Source organism: Acanthisitta chloris, unplaced genomic scaffold (genome assembly GCF_000695815.1).
Source record: "Acanthisitta chloris isolate BGI_N310 unplaced genomic scaffold, ASM69581v1 scaffold15617, whole genome shotgun sequence".
Classification (NCBI taxonomy): Eukaryota; Metazoa; Chordata; class Aves; order Passeriformes; family Acanthisittidae; genus Acanthisitta; species Acanthisitta chloris.
The window spans coordinates 76,615-92,279 of NW_008682153.1; the positions used below are offsets into that span (position 1 = coordinate 76,615).

At 46.1% G+C, this 15,665-nt stretch overlaps 2 protein-coding genes across 2 annotated transcripts; both read left to right on the top strand.

Moving 5' to 3' along the window:
* Positions 1 to 459: 459 nt before the first annotated feature.
* LOC103805754 (G-protein coupled receptor 35-like) lies at positions 460 to 1,401 on the top strand. Its single transcript, XM_009078416.1, has one exon. The coding sequence runs from the start codon at positions 460 to 462 to the stop codon at positions 1,399 to 1,401; it is 942 nt and encodes a 313-aa protein (XP_009076664.1).
* A 6,101-nt stretch (positions 1,402 to 7,502) lies between these two features.
* Positions 7,503 to 8,483, top strand: LOC103805755 (G-protein coupled receptor 35-like). Its single transcript, XM_009078417.1, has one exon. The coding sequence runs from the start codon at positions 7,503 to 7,505 to the stop codon at positions 8,481 to 8,483; it is 981 nt and encodes a 326-aa protein (XP_009076665.1).
* Positions 8,484 to 15,665: the final 7,182 nt, after the last annotated feature.

Sequence of the window (15,665 nt, forward strand, 5' to 3'; positions counted from 1 at the left end):
TGGTTTCTTGTCTTCAGCAGCAAAGCAAGGGCCTTGGAGGGCAAATGGGCAATGCTGCCCAGCTCTGCTGTGGGCTGCTCTAAAGCCAGTGACTCTCTGATAACCACAGCAGCGACAAAGGTAAGGGCCAAAAAAATTTATCAGTTTGCTTTGCAGACTCTTTGCTATTACCCAAACTGTGTATACCAGGACTGGAGGGAGGGTGAGGCAGGCTTAACCCCGCAATAGCTGCAAGAGAGGGTTGTCTCTGTTTATGTGTTAGCTGGTGGTGAGTGACAGTGTAAGTTTGATGGCCAAGGGACTGATGGTGCTGATGAGCCACTGGGCCCCACCAGAGGCTGCCTACATGTGCAGTGCAGGGACATGAGGACCTGAAAAGCCATGAGATGGGGGGCACTGCAGCAGGACCCAGCCCAGAGATCTCACACCTCCACTCTCTCCTTGCAGAGACAGATCAACATGAACTGCACCGATGATGATGAGCTGAATGATGCCATTGCCCTCTTTCAACTGATTGTCTACATCCCAGTGCTCACTTTGGGGATCCCACTGAACATGATTGCCTTCTGGGTCTTCTCCTGCAAACTCAAGAAGTGGACTGAGACCAGGGTGTACATGATCAACCTCATGGTTGCAGACTGTTTTCTGCTCTTTTCCCTGCCTTTCATGCTATACTTTACCAAGTACAGACATCCCGTAGACCAGTTGTGTTTGGCCATACAAAACATCTATTTTACAAACATGCCTATGAGCATCCTTATCATCATGCTGATTGCGATTGATCGATACATTGCCATCAGGTTTCCTCTAAAGGCAAAGATTCTTCGATCGCCGCTGAAATCAGCTTCTATCTGTGGGTTTCTTTGGGTAACACTGATAATTTATTCCAACTTGCGTCCAAGACTTCAAACAGGATGGGAAGGATCCTGCTTTCGAAGGTATTCTGTTGAACCAAATTATTCATCATTATTCTCCTCTATCTTTGGGTATTTTATTCCCTTAGGCATTGTGATTTTTTGCTCAGTACAAGTCATCAGATGTCTCAGAAAGAACATGACCACAAGCCCTCATGAGACAAAATTAATCCAGAAAGCCATCCACATTATTTCTGTGAATTTGTGTGTGTTCACTGTATGTTTCTCACCTTTCTACATTGCACTGCTCTTGAGGTTCACAGTGAATGTTGCTGAAGCTTGTTCTCTGGTCTCAGGAGTTAGAACCTATATTAAGATCTCTGCATGCTTAGCAAATTGTAACTGCTGTTTGGATGCATTTTGCTATTATTTTGCAGCCAAAGAATTTCCAGAATTCCCTTCTATATTTCCCACCTGTATATCTGTGAGGTCTAAGATGAATCAAAGCCAGGAATCACAGCCACCCACAGATCAAGTCAAGGTGTAGTGCACAGCAGGTAATACTTATTACAGGGCTGCTGAAGTTTTGAGGTAGAGGGAATAGGCCACCTACAGTATTTGCAATCACTGTAGGTATAGGCATACCTGCAAAAAGGGGCAATCTCTTCCAAAGGTAATGTCCTCAGTGACTTGAATCCAGCTCTGACTATTGTCTTGGATCCTTGCATTGCAGCTTCAGGCACTTTCTCGTGATAGCTATATCCAACCAAGTTGGCTTCATGGTCCTTGATTTTCAGTGTCTTCTGACTTGTAAACCATAAAGGTTTCCTCCAGGGACTGCAAACCCATATTCTGCTCATTTAAACCTAGAGACAATTAACTTTCCTAATAACAACTGACAAATAGTTCCCCTACAAGCCTGTCACCTCCTGGTGTCTGCAGAGTATATACTGAAACCACTTTCTAGACATTGGCCAAACAACATAGGAAGAGACTATTCCTATCACAGAAAGTATCCCTCATCCAAATGTTACATTTACCTGCTTTGTGTCAATACTTGGGCAACGTGACAGTAAAGGGGAAATTAGTGGACTAACACAATCCCTGTCATCATTAAGTAATATTTTTTGGTTTTTTGCACTAAATGCTATGAAAACAAAAAAGAAAGCATACTTTTGCAAGTGAAAATAAAACTCATAGTAATATATCTATTAATAAATATTCATTTATTACCTCTATGATTAATGCTAAACCTGTACTGAGATTGGGAGAGAAGACAGAGCTACCATGATATAAGATCTGCCTTACAACAGTGAATCAATAGTGGAACCCAAAGATGAGCAAGGAACTTTTTGATTACCTGAAGATGTATGTTCTACCTTGGACAAAAATTATCTGGTTTACATGTCACGTAATAATTATGTTTATGGTTGGTTTCTGACATCCTCCTTCAGTCTGAACAAAACCTCAGCTCCCTGAGGGCTCCCAGTAAATGGACAGATGACTTACCAGAGCCTGCGCCACAACAAACTACCAGCCACCATACAGCACTGGAATAGCAATCCATGAGGACAGCAACATGGTTATCCACAAATCTTTTCTGTTTCCTAGCACAAGAGTCTGGCAAACAATAGTAGGGAGCAGCAACCACAGTCCATCAGCAGCCCAGAGCAGAACCACTGCATTTTGCTAACATTTCAGTAAGATATAAACTTCCTGTCCCCTAAAAGAAAAAGATGGTAGATGAGTAAATTGATGCTGCAGACAAAATTTAAGCTTGAGAGAAAAAAGAAACCACACAGAAAAGCCTGCAAAATAATTCAGAATCTTGCTTCTATGTGAGTGAGTAGTCATCAGATATAGCATTGTTAGCCCTCCTATGCAGGGAAGGCAGGGACTGGCATAAGACAGTATTTTGCTGTTTGGTGGCATTTGGGCCAGCCTAAAATCTGAGTTCTCACCAGAGGTTTGAGCTCCAGGGTGCTGAAGGACACATGTTTGGGAGTTGTGAGTCAGGTGCTGCTTTTGGGTCCTGGAGGTATCTCTGTGATTTTGCTTTGCTGGTGCAGCATAGCTGTACCAGTCGTGAGCACTGCCCGGCAGTGTCCAGGGAGCTCTGCAAGCACCGAAGCAGTGGCGGCAGGTGGGAGCACGTGCTTTGCCACACCCTCCCTGGTGTGTTTGCCAGTGCCTTCAGTGTTGGTGCTGCATGAGTGCAGAGAGGGCTACGGCACAGAAAATGCCCTGTCAGCATGTTATCTGCTGTGGCTCAGTTCCATGCAGTGCTGAGGAAGGTCCCAACAGCCAGGGCTGGTCACTGTGTAGGATTGGTGCAGTTAGCCTAGCACTGCCATTTCACAGGCTTTCCATGCTAAAAATAGGACTGACATGTTCTGCTCTCAACCCTGAAGTTCTGTTTTGATCAAGACCTGCTGTTGCAACATTACATCTTTCTGTGAGAAAACCAAGAAAAAACCCACATGGGGCAGAGGCATTGCAGAACCTGAATGCTGCAGGGTAGCACAGTGTGCCATGTTCCCCTCGTGTGGAGAGCATACTGGTACCTCTCTCACTTAGCCAGAGGCTCTGTCCCACTGTGATATGCCAGCAGTTGCAGCCAGCAGGGCACAGTCTCTTGAGCTGTGAGAGAGGTGATGGCCATCTTCCCTGGCAGGGAAAGGAGGCAGGAGCCCATCAAACCCGTCTGTCAGCAATCTGTACCAGGAGCACAGAAAAACCACATCAGAAGGGCTTTCTTCAGCTGGTAAACAAATTCAAGCAGGACATCAGGCAGAGCCTACAATGGAAGGAAAAATGGTTGGGCAGAAAAGATCTGCCCAAAAAAAAAAATCTTCTAGATCAAACAGGTCTTAGCAAATTCTTAGATATGAAAAGCTACTTACAAATTACAATTACTGCTGCAGATAAAAACAACAAAATTGTCCTGATATGTCCTGAAAACTACCTGATTACTTTGTTACAACTTTCAGTAAGGATGAGGAATCAGAGAAGTCTGAAAATGTTAAAGGAATTAAATCTCACACCAGCAACAAGGCTTTTAAGTCAGCCAGAATAGGATTGGCACAGAGACCACCAAACAGTTTCCTAGGACTAGGGAGGGGAGAAAAGGGAAGGCTCTGGCCAGTAACAGCTCTGCTATGCTCAGATCTGAAAGAAGTGCAGTTTCACAGCACATCTGAATTATTAAATGGGAGGAAACAAATAGAAAGGCAAAAGTTAAGTGGCTCTTTACCTTACAGGAATATTTTGCCCCACTGACTTTTTCATTAATAAAATGGCAGGCACAATGTGGTAGACACTGGTGTCAGTAAAAGATTCTTTGGAACACACTGCAAACATCAATGCACTCTGTACATGCACCAGTACTGCTGTAGACCCCCAGACTACCCTGCCCAAGAGCTGGCAGCAAGGAAGCAAGAAAACCAGCATGAGTGTCACCTGCACTGCGCCACGTGGTGACAGCACTGACAAGACTGAGACAGGCTGAGAACTGCAGAGACAGGGGGAAAATACCTAGTAAGCATCATTGGTCCATGGCAGAGATGATAAAAACTGTGACTGGATGGAAGCAGGGGACCATGAGCAGCTGCAGCCTAGAGGGTGGCTGATGGGGAGATGAGGTAGAGAGAAGAGAAGCACGGGGATCCTGATTCAACATTGCCCAGGAATCAGGCAGAGACCCAAGAGCCTTACCAGGAGACATGTAAGATCATCATAGATAACGCTTTATCCTGGCTTTTCCTACTGGTAGCTGATGTTGAGTTGCTTTGACATATCCTGGTGAACCTGCTGATCCCAGCCAGCTGCTTTGTGCCTGGTGACATGGTTTGTCCCTCCCTTGAAACCTCACCGGGCTGATGGGAGACCTTCGTCTGGCAACCACAGCACCAAGCTTTGAATGGGAAGCATCACACAAGAGAGGTGCTATGAGCTGAACTTCTCCAGGCTTGATTGCCTTGACAAAGACAATAGGAGTATGTGAACAACACTTGAAGATGATGCAGTTTTCTGTACTGTGGTGAAATTATCACAACCCAGAAGCTGGATGACTTTGAAACTAAAGTACTAACAAGGATCATGACATGAAAATTATATTGGTTGTAGATCAATGAGAAGGACATACCAATATGTCAATAACTTCTTACAAGCATCCACCAAGAAGCAGCCACAAGAAAGGCAAAATTTCTGGAAACCCAGAAATATTTAAGGTAAACTCTATACTGACCGTACATTGGCCAGGAAATAATCTCAAAGATTGTCTTGTGATGTGCAGACGAACAATGCAGAACTACTCCTGAAGCTGATCTAAGATGACCTGGAAAGTGGGAAGGGGAAATGTGTTTGCCCAAGACAGCAATCAAGGCACTAACAGCAGGACCTTTCTTGACGCTTATTGATCAACTCCTCTGAGCTCTTCCAGTAATGGGTTGCAATGAGCAGCTAAGGAGCAGCCCCTGCCAGGAGGCACCAGCAGCTACAGAGCAGTCACAAAGTCAACAGGTCACAGGGTCACAGTGCCACGTTTTCTCAAAATTGCTGGCTGATGAGCACTATGAAGACAAGGTAATTACTGTGATTCAGAGTGAAACAGTTATAATAATCACTAAACTAACTGCAAACCACAGCCCTCACCTCTCCAACAGCTCTGGAACCGGGGGCCTATCAGGGCTGCTCAGTCCTGGGGCTCAGCAGTGTGTAAACTAGTGCCAGCTCTCACTCCAGTCCCCGCAGGGGTGGCAGTCTGGGAGGCAGAGAGAAGACCTCAGGACTTTCCAGGTCAATGGATCCCCTCCAAGCAATGTGCACAGCTGGTTGGGAGACGAAAGTCAAGGGACATTGCCCAGTGAGACATCAGGCAATGGAAACTAAAGCAAAGGAAAACTACAAAGCCGTTCCATTGCTGAAGGAACTGTTACAGGGCCGCGTGGCAGACAAGTGTTTCTCCTCGCTGCAGGGCTATTGCAGGCTCCTCAGTCAACAGGAGGTGGTATGAGCCACACCAGTGGTGACAGAGGAAGCTCTGCTCTGGGTAAATGTCTTCAGGAGGGGCGGGGATGCTTCCTCAGCCAGTGTTGCTGCTATCACAGCCACCAGCAATTGGTCATCACAGGACACCTTGGACGGTCATGTGCAAGGAGCACTGCTCATGGTGCCCACACGACACATTGCAGGTGGTCTGGAGGAACACTCACTCTCTCCAAGAACAGCAAGCAAGCAGGTAATTTCTTCTAGCTATTTACTGACAAGGTTATTTGAACTCTGCAAGGCAGTGCCTTTCCCCAGCTATGGTGGGACACCAAAATGGTGGTAGAGAAACAGAGGGCTGGAACCAATATATTTTCAAAGATTCATTTTGATACTGGCCACATTTCACATGTTTTGGGTGCTTAAGGGCTGCCTCAGCCTTTGCTAGATCTCTCTATTGTGTCTTATGAACTACCATTATATGTAATGGGCTCATAATCCATTTGTCATGTCCAAAGCACAGAGCTGCTGCAGGCATCTGCTGTACCATGTTCCCTCACCCCTGAACAGGTCTCCTGGAATGATTCCTCTGCTGCATGATTTTCAAAGCTAACCAAGAGCTGTAGATGCACATAGATCTTGCAGCACTGCCCTATGGTTTCCTCACTGGGGGTATTTTCAAGCCCCATGAACCTGCACCCATGGAGCCATGTTCTCCTTGCAGGGAAAATCAAGACATCTCCAACATCCTGGGTCTTTTCTGTTCATGAACAGTTACACCTGGAATGTGCTCCTGCATTAACTCCTTTGAAGCAGGAGGGCAAACAGCAATATTGCCCTTATATCCAGGGTGATAAAACCACCCACTAGACCAAACGCAGCTCTTCTCTTTACACAGCTGCTGATCTCCTTTCTTGCCATGGTATCAGTGGGAGTTTTCTGGCTTGGGATTGTGGCAGATTGCTGTAATACACCTGAGATGAAGATCAACTTCGACAATCCTTGAAAGGCAGTAAGCAGACCCTAATACTCTAAATCTCACTGCAGACCACTAAACACTACCTCTGAGTACAGGATTCAGTGGCAGCTAAAACTAATGAGAGATGTACTAATAATTGCTCTTCTGACTAATGAGAAGTGATGCAGGTCCCCTCCTTCAGCTCAGGACTGAAGGAGGGGACAGCTGTTCTTTTGCCACCCACCTCCTGGAACATCTTGAGCTGTGAAGATGCTGGCTGGCTTCAGCTGAGCACTGCTATAGGGGAAGAGATGAGGGTTTAGGCATTCCCTTTCCACTATCAGATGGTTGTAACAGCTCACATAACTCCTAGTTCCAGGATATCTGCTGCTGTCTGATCCAAGCTTGATACAAAATAAATGCCCAAGTACTTTCGTCTGCCGCTCTCCAGGAGAGCAGTCTTCCTCGCACGGGACCCAGGGAGAACCTGCACTTTTCTCCACAACTGATCAGGTTTATGTCCCTTTCCCTCTCCTTCCCACTAGGTACCCTACAGCCAGCTTTGCAGAGTCATCTCCACGGTGGGGTTTTCATGGCTGGTAAAGCCCTGAACTCTCCGAATTAATCACCGATTCAGTCCGGAGCCTAGCTTCTAAAAGGGTTAATCTGCTTTTGTAGGAACTGTGCCTTTTAACACTCTCAAAATGAACCTCAGCAGCTGCAATATTACAGCCTATGAAAGTTTTTCACTTGTCCAGCTGTGTCTTTACGTCCCAGTTTTGGTTTTGGGTATTTTGCTGAATGTGTTGGCGCTGTGGGTATTCTGCAGCAAACTTGCTGAATGGACAGAAACCAGAGTATACATGGTCAACTTGGCTGTGGCTGACTGCTTGCTGCTCTTCACCTTGCCTTTTAAAACTTTATCCCAGTTCCAGAAAATGAAGGTAGATGGATGGTGCCTGGTCCTGGAAGGTGGCTATTTCATAAACCGCTTGATGAGCATTGGTATCATCACGATTGTAGCAGGTGATAGGTACTTTGCAATCAAGTACCCTTTGAAAGCCAAGGCATTGAGGTCACCCTTGAAGGCAGCTTTTATCTCTGTATTTCTTTGGATAGTCATCATCTGTGTGATATCCCTTATAAAAAAGTTAGAGGACCGAGCACAAGATGATCTTTGCTTTGAAAAGTCTTCTGTGAAGCCCTCGGTGATCACACTGTGTGCCATTATTCCAGGGTTTTTCATACCTTTAGTCATCTTGAGTTATTGCTCCATACAAGTCATTGCAGAACTCAGGAGAAAGAAGAATGAAAACTGTCACAACGAAAAGTCAGTCAGGAAGGCTGTCTACATTGTGTCTGCAAACATGGCTGTGTTTATTGTATGTTTTTTACCTCTTTACCTCGGACATCTTCTTCGCTTTATAGTGGACTCCATCAGCTCCAACTGCTCTGCAATACAGAACATTAACAATTTTGTTCACTTCGCCTCAGTCCTCGCAAACACGAACTGCTGCCTGGATGCTATTTGTTACTACTTTGTCAACAAGGAATTTAAGGAAGCATCTTCCAAGCTAGCAAAGTCCAAATCTGAAGCCAATGAAGAAGCTGAAATTCAGCTCACAGGGCCAAGAGCTGGACTCGGTGATTCTCATGGGTCCCTTCCAACTCCAACTATTCTGTGATTCTGTGGCATAACATGTTTGTGCAAAACACAGCATGCATTTTATACTTGCTGTGTTCAAGTTCAACTGGGACTCAGCAGCAGGCTTTCACACCTGCTTTTTGTGAGGGTGGGATGGAAGAACATTCTGCTAATGGGAAGCATTCAGATACATGAAAATTAGCTCTGACTCAGACAACCACAGCAGTCCAGATCCTGATGTAACGGTCTACATTGCAACTGATAATTCTCTGCCTTAAGCAAATTTTGGTAAAATGGTAGCTTTCCCCTGCAAAAAAAAATCCCCTGTCTTTAATTTTCTCAGAAAACCCAAAACAAGTACAGGCAGTGGTAAAGGTTTTGGTTTTGTCCCTCTTCCCCACTTTGGACCAGTTTTTATGCAACTGTAACAAAGAAACAGAGGCTATTTTGAATATCAAAAAAGTTTTAAAAAATCATAGTGAAACCACTGCAGAAAAAGAAATGAGAGTTTTTTAAAAAGTCACAGACATCTTGGTGTTTAGTTGTTAAGTATGCACAATCCCAGTACCAGAGGCAGGTTTAGCCTGCTTTAGACAACTTTACAGCAATGTTAGAGCTACAAAACAGTCATCGTTGCAATACAAGGTCAGGAGAAACTGCAATTGCTTATACTGGGGAAAAACTTTACATCAAAAGTGTTTGAATCAAATGGCATTAAAATTACTACCCAAAGAGTTGGTGCAGGGCAATGGACATATGAACTCTATTCAACCTTATAATGTAAAGGACTATCTAAAGAACGTGGCAGCAAATTGTTCCAAAGAAATAAAGTTGTGTTATTAGCACAGTTTTCTAGTGAGTTAAATGGAAAAAGGTGGGAGATGGGGTGGTACAGGACCTGATCTGCTGTTTGTCCCTGGGTGGGATAGCTCATCCTCCTGCTGTCCAAGCAAGGGGTAGCAGGTATTGGCTGCAACTGGGATTGGAATTTTCCAAAGCAGAGCAGTGTATGGCACCCCATGATGTACTTACCACAAAGAGCTAAGTATGTAAAACCACTATCTAGCCTCAAGCCACATGCCCCAGGATGGGACATACTAGGCACACACCTTCACTTACACCTTCTAACCTCAGATTGGGTTTCCATCCCCCTGTATGTGCTGGGCCAAATCCTGCTCCACCTAAGCTGCTTTACAGCCCCCACATTCACCCTTTGCGTCTCCTCCTACTCACGACACATGCCAAAAGGAGAAACCCCCTCAAGGAGAGTTCTGCTGCAGACACCTGTTGAGCAGGGCCCTCCATCCACCTAGGCAGTGGCTGTGCTGCTGCCCAGCAAAGCTCTTTGCACCTGCACAGGACAGTGACGAAACACTGACAGTTTCTGGAGGGGATGCAGTGCAGGCCTCTCACCATTCTTGCCAGGGATTCTGGTAAAAATGGTGATATCTGCTCTGTCATCACCAAAATCTGAAAGCAGAATCTCTCCTTTGCTTACTACAGAATGGGGAGGGAGAGGAGGAGAGGGTCTGGCTGCTAAGAAAGACCTTTTAAGGAGGTTGGCTTCTCCCCTTTTCTATACTTGCATTTTCTTTTTAAAGATCAAAGCAGCAATGAAAGGCTCTGTGCAGACAGAGATGGGTTATCTTCTCCTGGCTCAGTCCAAGGTGCAGCAGGGCCCTGGCAGGCACCCTGCACTGCTCAGCCTGGTGCAGCTGGGCTCACACCTTGCCTTCCCCAGCCCTGTGCACTGATGTGTCTCCTGCACCACTGTAGTAACACATGCACTTTTGTGACTGTAATTTGATGATGGACTTAATGGTTTCCTAATAAAACTAAACATACCCTTAAGATTCCCTCCCCAGCATAGGACTTGTGTGGCGAGAGCACAGCGATTTGAGAGATTACCTGATTGCCAGTGCATTTTTTCTACACCTTCAGTCTCAACAACATGGATGTGAACTCTTCCGGCATGAAAGCTCTGCACAAACAAAACTGCTATTTTAGGTGAGTAGGAAAACAACTTCTACTCCAGTAACCGCTAATTAAAAGGGTGGAGGAGATACAAAGCAGAATACAAAGCCTTTTCAAGCAGATTCTGCTAAGCCACTTCTAGTAACACCCCTTCCTCTAGCAGCCATTTGCCCAGAAACACATACCATGAACACTTAGTTTAGCTTAAGTTGGCCAAACCTTCTCACCACAGAAACCTCACACCAGAGCCTCTGTACACCTGCGAGTCCTCAGGTGCTTACTGAGGTTTAGAGTGGGAGGGAGCCTTGGCAGGGCTGTGTAGGAAACAGTTGGGTTGTGCCAGTGCAAGATGGTGCTGGGCAGGGAGTGCAGGGATCATCATCATTGCCACAGCAGCTCTGAGAGAAATGCCACCACCGCTCCTGGGGACAGTCCAGGAGCAGCTGGTTACCAGGGGCAAAGAGGCAGGACAGCATGTTCCACTCTCAGAAAAGGAGTGTGATAAGCAATCCCTTTGACATAAGACTGAAACGTCTGTTCTTCAACATTCAAGCAGGGCAGTCAGGGATTCAAATGTGTTGGGGCTGAAACACACAACACAAGGACCAAGAAACCACCTCAGGTTTCCCAGCTAGAAAACTGGTTTATGTTGTTCTGTTTATTCAGTTTCTTGCTTTTCCCACCTGGGACTTTTGGGCTGATTAGTAGAGAGTCCTCTAAATTCATAACCTGTCTGGCCAAGATATCCCACAACCTACAGAGAAGAGCTAAGGGATGAATTAAGCAGTGAGGAGGCAGCAGTGATCTACAGTAGTAGACATTGCTGGTGGGCTCAGTAACCTGTGGGAGACAAGGGGGATCCAAGCACTTGTCAACAAGATACTGCTTGAAAGGGAGACAGTCCTCAACCCACACACAGACATACCATAACTATCCAGGTGGTGCAGGCCTTGCCTGGCTTGCTTTTATCTTGCTGTAAAAAACTCTAGCTATTTCCCCACATCCACCAAGCTTTCACAGGTGTGCAACTTAACCTTCATAGCATAGGATGCACTCTGTCTTTCAGACTTGCCAGATTTATCTGGAGCCAAGACTCAGCAACATTGCCCTCATGCTTTCCAAGTGATTAGGCTATAGGTGTGAGGAGGACTGGAACCTACAGCTGGCAGACTGGCTGAGAAGGCATCTTCCAATATGCATGACTACATCCTGCCCTCATCAGGCCATGCTGTCCTCCCTGGCAGCACAAGACACAGGCAGCACAAACATCTTGCACTGGTATCTCCTACATTATATTAATTCTGTGATTCTATGAATTGATGACAGAGCTGGATACAGACAGTGTAATACCTGTCAAAAACACTGAATGGACATGTTACAAGAACAGATCTATTGGAGGTATGAATAGAGCTGCTGCAGCACTTGGAGGTGGCTGCATCGGCAGGACACAGAGGGGCGGAAAGCACCCAAACCTCCCTCTGACTTTCATTTTGTTGCTCACATAGGTCTGGTAACATCTTATACCAGGCATCTTGCTTGGGGCTTTCCATTTGCTGTTGCTGTCACATTTTAAATGAACCCTGCTGCCAAGTACTGAACCAGGGCAGCTGACTGAAAAATGAGAGTTCAATTGAATGTCAGGGGTGGGGGGAAAGTGTCAAAGCTGTCACCGAAAAACTGTGACATATTTCAAAAATGTTTGTATTGACTACAGAAAAAGAGGGCATTTTTGGGGAAGTGAAATTGGGGTGGCTCATTAACGTTAGTTTGAGATAGAATCAATCTCTTTCCGTTTCTGAATGAAGGCTCACAAACATCACCAAGCTGCTCTAAGGGGATGAGCTGTCCTGTGTGGGCAGTGCATGTACCAGCCAGGGACAGTGTCTGACACCATGCACTCCTCATCCTTAAAGGTGCTAAAAGGCTGCAGCATCTGCAACCCTGTCCATCAGAAACCCTGGCAGCAGTCTGCCAGCAGCTTTACTAAGTTCAAAATTCCATTTCACTTCTGCCTGCTGACATTTTTCTACCAAGATGAACACTTCCTACCTCTCCCTTTCTGGCCCTTGGCTCTCAAACCAGGCTCCCTGCTTTGGCTCTGTAAAAATTTGGCACAGGTATTTCAAGCCTGACTTTTATCGGCCACAAAATTGCAAAAGCAAGTCTGTAGGTCTCTTGCCCTTGGTGAGTACCACAGCCCACAGTCCCTTTTTTAATCCTTGCTCTATGTTGCTGTATAAAAATGGGCTCCAGAAGCATCACATTTCCACCAAAAGTCACATTACACTAAGCAGGGGCCAAAGGACCAGTTTTTCTGAGTGCCCCAGCAGAGAAACTCTGCATCATCTCCATCATACCATCATGCACACCCCACTCGGGCCACATAGCTACTCTATGTTACTGCAGCCATTTCATGCCTTAAGTTAAGACTTTTACACTTCACCCCATCACAAAGGATATTAATAATTTATCCTGAGAAGAGCCCTTGGTGGCAGAAGGAAGGGGACTGCATGATCTAATCTGGTTCTGCAGCAGAGGCAGCAGCAGACAATTGCTCACCAAGCCACTGTGGGCAGGGCAGGGCCACGCAGGCAGAAGGCCAGGAGTGATCTTGGGGCAGGAAGGAAGAGGTTCTTGTTTAAGCTATAATTTAACAGAAAATTAGACCTTTTACTGCTGCTCACTGCCTTTCCTTGGCAATTATTCTGGTGAATGGAAGGATGCAGCTGATGTTCCAATACCTTTCTACTCCCCCCCAATGGCAATTGTATAATCATGAAGAATTAAGTCCTTTATTTTATCACTTCAAGGCTGCTTCCTGTCACGTTCTGGACACTGACCATATCAGAGTAGAGTGGTATTTAACATGCCCTTGGGGCTGCTTCCCAGTCCCCTCTGCCAGGTCCAGGGGCCAGAGTGAGCTCTGTGCCTGGGAGGAGTGTACCCACTAGCCACAGTCCTTCACCACTACTGGGATCTTTGCTCTCTGCCACTACAGTATCACGTTTTCATCTCGAGTCACATGGAGATATTCACAGTGTTTCAATGATTTTAGAGAGGGGGTGGGTTTGGCTTCCGTTTGGTTTTAAAGAAACGGAAAAATGTTAAAGGTGCAATAAACTGGGTAATGACAACATACTTAAATAACATGCCTGGAATTTTTCTCTTTTACCAGCTGTCTGAACTCAAATGGTGAATTGCATCCCTTTGGGAGAGCAGATGATATTTTCAGTCGGCAGAAAGCAGCAAGGGGTGATTCTCACCTCCTGCCTCCTGGAGGGATGGTGGTCTGCAGTGGTCCCAGCTCTGTAAGAAGGGACAGGGAAGCTCAAATAAAACAGCACTGTTTCAAGTATGCATGTTTGGGGTTTGGTGAGGATTTTTTTGGGGGGGGGTGTTTAAGCTTATTCTATTCTCACCTCTCACATCAGGGACCTCTGAGCTACTTCAGTCACAGCAGGGAGGTGTCAGTAGAGACAGATGCTTTACCAACTTCCCTGCTAGGTAAAGCACAATCTAGGAAATGGAAGCCCTGCAATGAACTCCTCTGCATCCAGATCTTCACCTCCTGCAGGGCTGCCCCAGTATTCTCCTCCCTGGACACCTGCCTTCCCCCAGTGAAGGTGGGGGCACCACCTGCCTGCCTGGGGCAGGGGTCTTAATGAGACACCATTCCCCATTGGTTTTCAAAATAACAAAATACAGATTTAAAAAAAAAATAGAGAGGAAAGGCCTCCCATGAAGATGAGGGCATGGTAGAAAGACTTCAAAAAGGTAAAGGCTTCCCCAAGTTCTCATTTGAAGGCTCGCCCTGGGTTCAGAGTGTGCTACTGGGGACAATTTGTCTGCATGACCATTGTGAGGCAGATTTGAAGTGGCGATATGGAAACCAGTTATGAAATCCAGCACATTTCTGGAGTTTTTTATCAATTTACATCAGCTTTTTTTTGCAACTAAACCCCAGGCTGACTTATTTTCACTGGTGTATTTCAACACTTCCCTCTTCCTTATAGACACACAACCCCTTTGCTTCTCACTCTACCTTCTCTTGAAACATTTCCTTATTAAAATTTTTTAAATTTGTATTTTCGTGGTAAATGTGACCAAGGAGGACTTGCTCTTCTGCTTTCACGCGGGGCTGCACAAGCCAGATGAGAGTGTGTGTCACTTTTGGGCTTGGCCAAGTTTCCTCAATTTCTACTTGCGCAAAGGCTCAGCATGTCAGATGGCATATATAGAAGACAGGAGTCACAACAGCTGATTTTTGTACAGTTGAAACTTCCCCCACAGTGCTGGCAAAGGCCCTGACGGTGCAAAGGTTTCAGCTGGTGGCAGAGGAGGAATGCAAGGGACATGCAGCTCCCAAGTGCAGCACACACACTTTGCTCCCTTGCTTTTGGCTCTAATGGTACTGGTCTGCATGGCCTATTCCCAGCACAGGGACTGGCTTGCCCTCTCCCCTCATGCTTTATACCTGGATTTGCACTGGAGGCATCCCACAAATCTGTCCTCCATGGAGTGATGGGTAGAACAGCCCTAATTGCCCTTCAGACTCACCTGTGATGCAATAAATACCCTTCTTTGGCTCCACAAGGTGTGCATATACCTCCCCTTCCTCATCCAGACTGTCATGTCACTGCTTCTCCCCGTGCCCACTCAGCCCCAGGATCCTGCTGCAACTGGAAACTGCCTTTTTGCCTTATATTGCTGTGACAGAGGAAAGAAATGGGGGTACAAGGTCCACATGAAAACCTAGCTTCAGAAATTGCTGTGTCAGCAATTACACTGTCTAGAGAGTGAACTGTGAGGCACAGCTCTTCTTGCTTTTTATCTTCCAGAGGCTTTCCTTCCTCAGGTGTTCTGTTTTCATCAAAAAGTTGCCAGGATCATCCAACATCACTGCAATATGCCAGAAGCCAGACTTGCTGCCTACAGACAGTCATGCAGGACCCAGCTGCTCAGCAAAACCACCCAGCCTCCCCTGCCTGCAGCTGCAGAAACAGTGGGTTTCCCCTTTCCTGGGAAAAGCTGGACATGACCAGAATGAGGCAATGAAAGAGGACAGGCTACTATGGCTGGAGGAAGCAGGGAAGCTCCCATGTCTGCAGGGAAAGTTTTATTCAGAAGCCCTGTGATACTACCAACCCAGCCTGAAGGCACCCACTGCCGTTCTTGGTGGGGAGGCACATGCACCACAAGAATTTCCATAAATGAAAGAGAAAGAGGGGAAAAAAGGGGGGGAAGGGAG